This window comes from Pseudorasbora parva, chromosome 10, assembly GCF_024679245.1.
Source record: "Pseudorasbora parva isolate DD20220531a chromosome 10, ASM2467924v1, whole genome shotgun sequence".
In the NCBI taxonomy this organism is placed as follows: domain Eukaryota; kingdom Metazoa; phylum Chordata; class Actinopteri; order Cypriniformes; family Gobionidae; genus Pseudorasbora; species Pseudorasbora parva.
Genome location: NC_090181.1, coordinates 40063882 through 40074822, shown reverse-complemented (window position 1 = coordinate 40074822; position 10941 = coordinate 40063882). Strand labels below are relative to the sequence as shown.

The 10941-nt window shown below is 37.2% G+C and overlaps 2 protein-coding genes across 2 annotated transcripts; both read left to right on the top strand.

Moving 5' to 3' along the window:
* The first annotated feature begins 103 nt into the window (after nt 1-103).
* rmnd1 (required for meiotic nuclear division 1 homolog) lies at nt 104-6128 on the top strand. Its single transcript, XM_067456123.1, has 12 exons — nt 104-249; nt 588-1003; nt 1084-1192; nt 1305-1380; nt 1469-1508; nt 4153-4253; nt 4403-4509; nt 4602-4666; nt 4769-4845; nt 4940-5060; nt 5679-5795; nt 5998-6128. The coding sequence occupies exons 2-12, from the start codon at nt 590-592 to the stop codon at nt 6028-6030; spliced, it is 1260 nt and encodes a 419-aa protein (XP_067312224.1). The 5' UTR covers nt 104-249; nt 588-589; the 3' UTR covers nt 6031-6128.
* A 133-nt stretch (nt 6129-6261) lies between these two features.
* On the top strand, nt 6262-10808 carry zbtb2a (zinc finger and BTB domain containing 2a). The gene is made up of 3 exons (XM_067456122.1): nt 6262-8556; nt 9180-9381; nt 9474-10808. The coding sequence occupies exons 2-3, from the start codon at nt 9209-9211 to the stop codon at nt 10633-10635; spliced, it is 1335 nt and encodes a 444-aa protein (XP_067312223.1). The 5' UTR covers nt 6262-8556; nt 9180-9208; the 3' UTR covers nt 10636-10808.
* Nucleotides 10809-10941: the final 133 nt, after the last annotated feature.

Genomic DNA, 10941 nt, shown 5'->3' with positions numbered 1-10941 from the left:
TTATCTAAATGACATTTGCTAAATAAAATGAGTTTCAAAATAAAATTCACAAGCTCAAAATTAGTCGCGTCTCTGCAGGGGCGGGGCGACATTACGTCTGAATTTGACGTCATCAAAATACAGGAAGTGACCGGATCACTCGTGCTGTTCTGTCAAATAATCTGTAAGAATGTCGCAGCATGTATTTACAACAATGTAACAGTTTCTGTCACCGAACAATCTAATATTTGGCGGGACGGTACGCTGCAGGTACGCTGAGGGTTAAAACGAATGAATTACCGTGAATTATTAGAATCAATTGAATGTTACGTGCAGCTTGCGTTGCCAGTAGTGTCAGAAATCGTATGCTTTATGTCAGCTGACCAGCAGAAAGAAGCTGATATGTGTTCTGTCTTTCTTTGCATTTGCTTCTATATACAAATTATATATTGGGTTAGATATTACCAATGCAGTGTGTTGGCATGCTTGTCATTCAAGGTCAGTTGAAATGGGCCTCTTGGCTACTAGATGTATGTAGTGATACCTTCAGGTCTGAAATAGACCTAATTTAACACCGTTTTAAAGCTGAAACTGTTTGATTCTTTCAGGCATGTCTCTCAAGTTTCTATGGAGGTTGCATCAACCCTTGAAATGGACCCAAGCCTGTGGGTTTGCTCTCAGAACTGTAAATGGATTAAACGGTGTCAGCAGCACCATGAGGTTAAACTGCTCAACGATGGCATACAGTGCACCTACACAAAACTTTCTTAAAGACCAGACTAGCTGTCACTTCAGCTTACATCACCATAGATACTTATTGCAAAGAGGAATGTTTCAAAGAACACAATTTAAAGTGCTGACCCCTTTACATTTAATATCCAAAATATGGCGTATACAGATGAGATTGCAGTCCACAACTGTCACCAAGTCAGTGCTGAAACAAGGAGGTATGCCTGGAAAAAGGACCTTTAAGGGACCAAGAACCAAACAGCCATCAAGAACCACTCAGCCCAGTCTGGAAGAGGTGTGTGACTATTATGTCTTATGATGAAACCATTTATGATATACAAGATGAATGTTTATGTATTTAATGACATTTTTCAGGACATGATGCAGTGCATTGCATATGCGACTGCAGATCAGTACCATTTACCAACACTCTGTCACGATCTCATAGCTCATGGCTTCAGTGAAATCAAAGAATTTCCCAGAGGTCAGTTCATCTGCATCACTAACTTATGTTTCTGAGCTGACAGAAAGAATAATTCATCGCATGCTTCGAATGCAGTCTCTTATTTTTTGTAAATTAATGTTGTGGGTTTCAGATGCTTCTAATGTTTTGGTGATGGGAACAGAGAATGCTGCAAAACCAAATGACAGTGGCACAATATTCTTCTTCAGGTATGCTGAATGATTATTTTTGTCACTTACATTTCTAGGTTTTTGATTTTTGATTAGTAGCAATGTTTTATGTTATTTACCATTTTAGAGAAGGCTCAGTGGTGTTCTGGAATGTTGATGAGAAAACTGTAAGTATTATGATAGCGCACACACACACTGAAGCAACTGACAGATTTTCTGATAGATTGCTTTCACTTGGAAACTATTCAAAATATCTATATTTTAATAAGGTTGGAAGCTGTATTAAAGGAGCATTTTATTAAAACCCCTTAAAGGGTTAGTTTGCCTAAAAATTACATCATTTACTCACCCTCGTGTCATTCCAAAGACTTTCGTTTATCTTCTGAAACAAAAGATCTTTTTGATGAAATCTGAGAGTTTTCTGTACCTCCATTGACAACAACACAACTTCCACTTTGACGTTTCAAAAACTTCATAAAGAGATTGTAAAATTAATCCATATGAATTCAGAGGTTAAGTCCAAATTTTCAGAAGAGACTCATTCGCTTTATATGATGAACAGATTGAATTTAGGCTTTTATTCCCATTTAAACATTGATCAGCGACATAAACAGAAGCTGAACTGAACCTGCTTGCACACAAGAACAAACCTTTTTAGGAAGCTCAAACGTGCTGCCCAACACAAGAATGAACCTTATTGGTTTTCACACGTCAAGTGAACATGCTTGAGCTTCTGTTTAACACAACTGATGTGTGAGCTGATCAATGTTTATATGTGAATAAAAAACTAAATGGAATTTGATACAAAGTCATGATCACACAAAGTTTGATCACAAAAATGATACAAAGTTATCGTTTCTGTTCAGGAAAATGTGGACTGAACCACTCAATTCACATGGGTTAGTTTAACAATGTCTTTATGATTTTTGAAGTGAGTCAGAAGTTTTGTTTTTGGGTGAATAATTTTTTTTTTAATATATATATATATATATATATATATATATATATATATATATATATATATATATATATATATATACACATATACACAGTGGTGGTCAAAATTGTTGGTACCCCTGGTAGATATGATCAAATATGTCTGTAAAAAATGCATCTGCATTGATTATCCTTTTGATCTTTTATTTAAAAAAAAACACAAAAATCTAACCTTTCATTGAAGTAAAAGATATGAAAATGGGGGGTAAATCACATTATGAAATAAATGCTTTTCTCCAAAACACAATTTTTGGTACCCTTTTATTAATACTTTTTGAAACCTTCTTTTCCCAAGATAACAGCTCTTCTTCTATAATGCCTATAATAGAGATGCTCTATAATAGAGATCAGATACCGTTCCTCCATACTGAACCTCTCCAGATCCTTCAGATTCCCAGATCCATGCTGGTGCCTCTTCTCTTTAGTTCAGCCACACATCTTCTATATAGGGTTCATGTCAGGAAACTGGGATGGTCATGGCAGAAGCTTCATTTTGTGCTCAGTGACACATTTGTGTGTTGATTTTGATGTTTGTCTTCGATGGTTGTCCTGATGGGAGATCCAGCCACGGCCCATTATAAGATTTCTAGCAGAATCCATCAGGTTTAGATTTTTTATCTTTTGGTATTTGCTAAAATCCATGATTCCATGTATCTGAACAAGATGTCCAGGACCTCCAGTAAAAAAAATAGGCCAACAACATTAAATCTCCAGTGGTACTTTTAGTCACAGAACCAGGTCCCTTTTGACTTTCTAGTCATGTCTGACAACTGAATATGCTGGAGTTCGTTTCTGGATGAGCGAGGAGGATTTTTCTTGAATCCCTCCCAAACAACATGTGGTGATGTAGGGGTTGTTTGAAAAAAAAATATTAGGCTTTCTGACCCCAAGACTCAACTAATCTCTGCGATTCTCCATCTGTGATCCTTGGAGAGTCTTTGTGCACTCAAACGTTCCTCCTCGCCGTGCATTAGGACAATATACACACACGTCCTCTTTCAGGCAGATTTGTAACATCTTTAGTTAAATGGAGCTTCTTAATTATTGCCCTGATGGTGGAAATGGGGATTTTCAATGCTTTAGTTCTTTTCCTACAGCCTCTTTCTATTTTGTGAAGCTCAACAATCTTTTGCTGTACATCAGAACTATATTCTTTGGTTTCACTCATTGTGATAAATGATTAAGGGAATTAGGCGTTTATGCCTCCTTATATTTATACTCCTGTGAAACAAGACATCCTAGCTAGACAATTTCATGATCCTTGTTACACCCTGGTGTGCTAAAAAAACATTTTTTATTTTATTTATATTAATGTAAATATACTTCAGAGATATTTTACTCATTTAAAATTCTAGGGGTACCAACAATTGTGGCCAACGTGTTTTAGAGAAAATAATTTATTTCATGATGTGATTTACCCCCCATTTTCAATTATTTTACTTAAATGAAAGGTTGGATTTTTGTGAATTTTTTCAATAAAAGATCAAAAGGATTAACAATGCAGATAATTTTTTTTACCAGGGTTACCAACAATTTTGACCACGACTGTGTGTATATATATATATATATATATATATATATATATATCCAATATATATATATATATATATGTGTATGTGTATGTGTGTGTGTGTGTGTGTGTGTGTGTGTGTGTGTGTGTGTGTGTGTGTGTGTGTGTGTGTGTAAATGAAAATCCTATTGCCCAGTGAATTTTCATTGCCTATCAGTAAATGTGAATATAAAAAGCTCTTTCATAAATTAAAAAAATAATGCTACAAATCATGCCCTGCTGGTATATCAATGTTTTATTCTCAGGTAAAGACAGCGATGAGGTTACTGGAGCAGCATGAAATTCAACCCTATGAAGTCGCTCTGATCCACTGGGAAAATGAAGAAATCAATTATACAGTAGGAGAGTCAGTCACAAATCGTTCTTTTTTTTAATGCAACATAGGCAAACTGTAGAAAGCATGTAATGCTCTTTGAAAGTTGATGATGATACTACTTTTAGCTGTAGCCATGCTTTTATTTTTGTTTGTTTGATTATTTATTTTTGTTGGTTCAGGGGTAATTCAAAGCTCCACCATGGAATCTTCTTGTTTAGCGGAGAGCTGGATTATGAGCAGGTTGTTCTGGAAAAATTTGCATTTTCCAATGCTTTATCTCTGTCAGGTGGGATTATGTTTGCATTATCACACATTTTTATCTAACTAATTATATTTTGATGCTTGCATGTGTGAACACGTCATTGCTTTTAACTTCAGTAAAACTGGCAATATGGGAGGTTTCCCTCGACAACTTTGTTGAGTCCATCCAGTCAATTCCTGAGGTAGATCCACTTATGTACTCTTTCATAGGTAATGCCAGCATTTGCTGCTTTTCTGCAAAATATACTTCTATTGGAAATTAGGTAATAAACCTTTTTAAACAGATGCTGAAATCTGGACAAAGAGTGAAACTGTCCAGGGCTGAAGTTATGCAGAAGATAGGGGAGCTCTTTTCCCTGAGGTCAGGATCCATATGCAGGACTTTATCTGGGTTATATTATTTAAGATAATCTAGCACTCTGTTTAATCCTCACAATATCGTTACACTTTAACAGGCACTGCATAAACCTCAGCTCTGACTTACTGATCACACCTGATTTCTACTGGGACAGAGAAGATCTCGAGCAGCTCTATGACAAGACCTGTCAGTTCCTCAATATTAACAGGAGAGTCAAGGTTAGTGGAAGTTCTTGCAATAAAATTTGACATGAACATCCTGATCCTCAATAAACCCGTCTCCGGCGCGATGACGGTTTATTGAGGATCGACGCGTCATCCTCAATAAACCTGTCTCTAGCATTACACCCATACATTTTGAATATTCTGATCTAATATGATTTCTGACCTGTATGGTGGCCAGAATAATAATCATACACTGTGTGTTAATAGGTCAGAGGAGAACTGGCACCCCTGGCCTGGTTTCTCCAAAGGTTTATTTCTTCTCCATCATGCCCTGATCGCCTTTGGCTTGGCTTGCTCAGTTGGAAACACTAAAATTATGATCTAAGTTATTTAACTAAATATACAAATAAAATTGGGTCTTATCTAATTGTATAAACTATAATACTGATCTGCCAACATTGTCACTTTATAATAAATTAAAATAAGCTGATAACATCACTGTTTTCTCCAGAACGACTGTACAGCCGAATCAAATGTTGTTGCAGTATTATCCTGTTTAACACTGTGAAGCTACTTTGAGACAATCGTCATTGTAAAAGCGCTATATGAATAAAGTTGATTGATTGATCAAAGGTTGGAGTAATGCTACATTGATTTTAATTTGTTTTCTAGGTTGTGAACGAGAAGTTGCAGCACTGCACTGAACTAACAGACCTGATGAGGAATCACCTCAGTGAGAAACACAGTCTCAGACTGGAGTGGATGATCGTCGTGCTGATCACAATTGAGGTTAGAAAACACTGAATGCTTACTTATTTAATATTATCCACTCAACTCGCTTTCATTTTTATTATCAGTTTAATAATAGACCGTGTATTCAGCTGCACTGTCAAAAAAACTGCCATGTTTTTTTTTATATATATGTCTGCATCATGTCATGTACGTTTTGCAAATGCAACATAAAAACATGTTTATTTTCTTCTCTCTGAAGGTGATGTTTGAACTTGCTCGTGTTATCTTCTGAGGACCCACAGATATAGACTTACGAGAGGACTTTCATTTTTTTGTAAACCAACGAGTTTCGTTTCCTGTAAATTAAATTGATGTACTTCTTTAATCAGTCATCTGATCTGTTGTTATACTTACAAATACATTTGTGACCTGAAATACATTTTTTTAAGGATTCACATATAGTGGATACAAGGCCGTAACCATGTCTTGAACATTGGGGGGGCGACCAATGATTAAAAGGGATTCAAGGGAATAAAGAAGAAATAAGAATGGAGTTCAAGGTCTAATTAGAGTCTAGTTTTGAATTAATCCATTTAAATTATATTATAAATTATTATTATTTAATTTTTTTAAATTTGTATTATTTAGGTCTGTTGTGTGATAAAAGAATACCAACCAGAATGAAAGGAAAGGTGTACAGGACAGTAATGAGACCAGCAATGTTGTATGGTTTGGAGACAGTTGCACTGAGGAAAAGACAGGAGAGCTAGAGGTAGCAGAGCTGAAGATGTTGAGGTTCTCTTTGGGAGTGACGAGGAATCAGGAATGAGTACATCAGAGGGACAGCACATGTGAGATGTTTTGGAGACAAAGTTAGACAGGCCAGGTTGAGATGGTTTGGACATGTTCAGAGGAGGGAGAATGAATATATCGGTAAAAGGATGCTGAGGTTAGAGCGGCCAGACAGGAGGTCTGAGAGAAGAGGATACAGGGGATAGGACTAGATGGAGGCAGATGATTCGCTGTGGCGACCCCTGAAGGGAACAGCCGAAAGTAGATTATTTAAAAAAAAAAATAATATGCACACATTCACACGTTTTTTTTTTGTCTAATATGTCAAAAATGTGAAGAAAAGAAGGTTTCTTGTCTCGTCACATTCAGTTGTGAATGACATCATTTAAATGATTAAATATTTTAAATTTAAAATGACGAAATTACATTAAAAAAGTTGAGTAGTTTGCATCACTGAATGTTACTGTGGGTCGTTAAACCTATCGTAAAACAGTTGTCGAATAGTAAATGTTTATCTTGCCACGATGCACTTGTAAAAACTGAAAGCGGCGTGCCAGAATTCACATTCGTCTTCGGTAAACATTAAGGCGAGACGCCTCTGATCTGATCGGCCATCATTTTGACATTGTCGAGCACTGTTAGACTGCTGAGGCCATTCTAAGAACAAACAGAGCAGTGCATAATGGTGAGCAGCATTAAGAAATATCAAATATTGGGGGGACTTATCCCCTCAATGCTTATGTTGGTAACAAACCTGAGTGGATAAATAGTGTCTCAATTGGTCTCCTTTATAAACACTGTGGACAAATATACTCGGATCAATTTGGTCACATGCTACAATATCGGAAGTTTTTGGATTTAATTCACTGTTGTCCCAAAATGACCTCTGCTGGTAAGTTCAGATTGAACTGACCGCTGTGTTTTGGAACATGCTGGTATTGAGGTTATCCGAGCTGGTCATTTGCTAGTCTATCATTTTGAGACCGCTGTGACCTATAGAAATCTGTGACTAGAAGTCGCAGTTCATTAAGGCCTGGTTTCACAGACGGTTAAGATTAAGCCAGGATTAGGCTTTAGTTCAATTACAACATTTAAGTAGCTTTTATAAGCATGCCTTAGAAAGAAAGAAAAACATTACTGATGTGCATCTTGAGACAAAACAATGGCACTGTCATTTATAAGATATAAGAACAGCTCAAGCGTGCATTTTAGTCTGGGATAGATTTAAACATTATCTGTTAAACTATATTAATTGTGGGCATGGAGGGGGAATCTACTGCAAAGAAACTCAAAATCTGTTACTGCTCTTTATTCTTAAATGTGTATGTATTGACAAACTATATTAAAGACCCAGGGTCCAAAAAATATGAAAATGTATGGATATTCTACACACAAAATACGAATATTGTTTAACAAATTTACTCGGATGTCTAATCTTGTCCACCTTTTTCTCTAGAGGTTTTATTAGTTTATGACCATGTATTGATGGAAAATTATTACGAAAGTGATATTGATAGCCCTCCTCCATTTACAACTAACATTGCCAGAAAATGTCTTTATATGAGCTTGAGGGTAATATCTGAAATATCTGCCTTGTTGCCAATGGCATGGCATTTCATGAACTGCTAAAACAAAAATCTGCTATAAATTTTATAATGTGGTCAAGCTGGTTTTTGAAACATTGCAACACAGATGCCATCATAAACGGGATTTTCTAGCAGGGTGTTTATAGTTCACACATTTATTCACCATTTAATTGGTTAATGTGATTAAACTACTAACCTATACATCATGACGTAATGCTGACGTTCTAAAGCAGCTGATTGACTGATCATCAGCCTCTTGTGATTGACAGCCGTTCGATCCGGCGCGCGCTCATGTCATGTGATTCAAACTCTCCGGAAAACAGCAGCGAGCGGATCACTGAGACCGACTACACTCGCACTGCTTCGGTGAAGAAGTTTCCTCCGTTTTTCAGCCAACAAAACAAACTGAACAAGACTCTGATTTCTGTCGGGAAAGAACGGTAAGTGTCTTATTTGGAGCAAGTGTTTAATAAACCGGTTGTCGGTCGTTTTTACCCTAGTAACGATGAGCACTATTGATTACTCACGGATCTTTTCTGGAAATGATTCATAATAATTTGACCGTTTTCTTCTTGACATGGCTTTCGTTAACAGAAGATTCTTAATCTCTATGTTTATATGTGCGATTTCTTTCGCTCATTAATACGCGTAACGTTATTTTATTGGGTTCGTTGCTTGAGCGCGTGTTTCCTATTTGTCCGCGGAAAGTTTTGTACTCGGAATTCACACCAACATGGGCGGGGCCTCAAAACACACAGACACACACACACGTAGTAGCAGCCTCAAAACCTATTTAGAAGTTTAAGCCACAAGCTTCTGTCATTTTTATGTGTGAAACATGACTTTATGTAGTCCCCCCGTAAGATGTTTTTACACTTAAAATTTTTAGCAAGTAGGTTTTTACTGTATATCATGATTTTGTAACTAGAAACGTTTCCTTCATAAGTAGAGTAAAACAAGTAACTTTACACACAAAATTTATGTAGTTTTGCTCACCAAAATATATAAAATTATTTAACGAGGAGCAAGCTCTACTGAAATCCTAATGATTATTTTCTTTTAGTTTGTGTTGTGTGTTTATGTGGGGAAAAAATGGACTTGGCACATCATGGTCTTGTGCTTCTGAAGCGTCTCAATGCTCAGAGAGAGTTTGGGTTCCTCTGTGACTGTACTGTGGCCATCGGGGATGTTCTTTTCAAAGCCCATAAAGCTGTTCTTGCTGCTTTCTCAAACTACTTCCGTATGCTGTTCATCCATCAAGACAGGTAACATGAACTTGATTGCAAAAAAGCACTTTAATTGTGTTATTTCAGAGGAGGTCTGGATTTAAATTATTCTTTCTGCTTCTCTTTTGTAGTGACTGTGTTCGACTTAAGCCTTCAGACATACAAGCAGATATCTTCAGCTACCTGCTTAACTTAATGTACACTGGAAAATTTACCACACAGCCTATTGATCCTCTTCGCCTTGAGCAGGGTGTAAAATTCCTGCATGCGTACCCCTTATTACAGGAGGCAAGTCTTCTTATAAACCCAGAGTCCCAGTATGTACCTTTGACAAACTCACTTTATGGTATTCAGATACCTGATCAGACATGCGGTCGACCCAAAATAAATTCAGCGTGCAAGGGTGATGTTTATGCTAAAAACTCTGAAATCATCTGCCAAGAGTTTGCTGGAATTTCTGATATGGATTATAGATCTCCACAACCTGTCGGCATAGAGTCACCCACCCAGAACCCTGCAGCCAGTGTCGTCCAACACCTCACATATGGCATAATGAGTAGAAGTGCTTCCTCCAGAAAGCATTACGGCTGCAATTATTGTGGAATCCGCTTTAACCAAAGGTGCAAGTTGAAGGAGCATCTACTTGTCCACAGCAACCAAGTGACTGAGCCACAGGTTTCGTCTATGCAAAATGGTCACACTATTGAGCTTGAAGATCAGGAAATGGAGGAGGAGCTTTTGCATGCTGATAGTGATGTTATTAGTGATACCGATCAACAGGCGTGGATGGAAGACACCCCACCGTCCTCTGAAATTGCTGATATAGACAACCTGGAGGGCACTGAGATGGGCCGTGAAATGAAACGGCGAAAATTTGAGTGTCCGACCTGTGCTCGCAAGTTTATCCAGAAGAGCCACTGGCGTGAGCACATGTACATTCACACAGGGAAGCCCTATAAGTGCAGTGCTTGTGGAAAGAACTTCTGCAGAGCGAACCAAGCTGCTCGACATGCTTGCTTGAGTCAGGACGCAGATTCATACATTATGGTCAACAAACAGAGTTTGGTTCTGTGTGGTGGTGAAGACAACAGTCAGGTGGAAGCTCTCTTTCTGTCTTCGGAAAGACCCTATAAATGTAGCATGTGTGCAGCTCCTTTTGCAAGTCCGTCAGAGGTTCCCAAGCATCAGTGTTTGACTGACAGTGAAAATGTACCATTGGCAGAAAATTCACTGGAGGAAAATCAAAGTAAGGACTTGGCAACAACTACTACTGAAGTAACCAGTCTTGATTAAAACATCATGCTAAAGCAGTATTTGTCTGTTTCAATGTTAATATTTAACTTTTTGTTTTTTTGTTATAAACTGAGATTTTTTTTTTTCACTGCATTTTTCTGCCGTGCTTAGTTTTGTGTTGCTAAAAGGTCATTTGAGGTTTTGTTTGAAACTAATAAAATGCCTCAACTATATTTGCTGTTTCTCCATCCTATTTCAAAAAAGTTGAAAAATAAACCAGCATTTTATCACGTTTTCTTTCATCCATTAACAAAATAAATAATGTGTGCTGTATATCCACTTCTCATAAATCATAAGCCAAACATT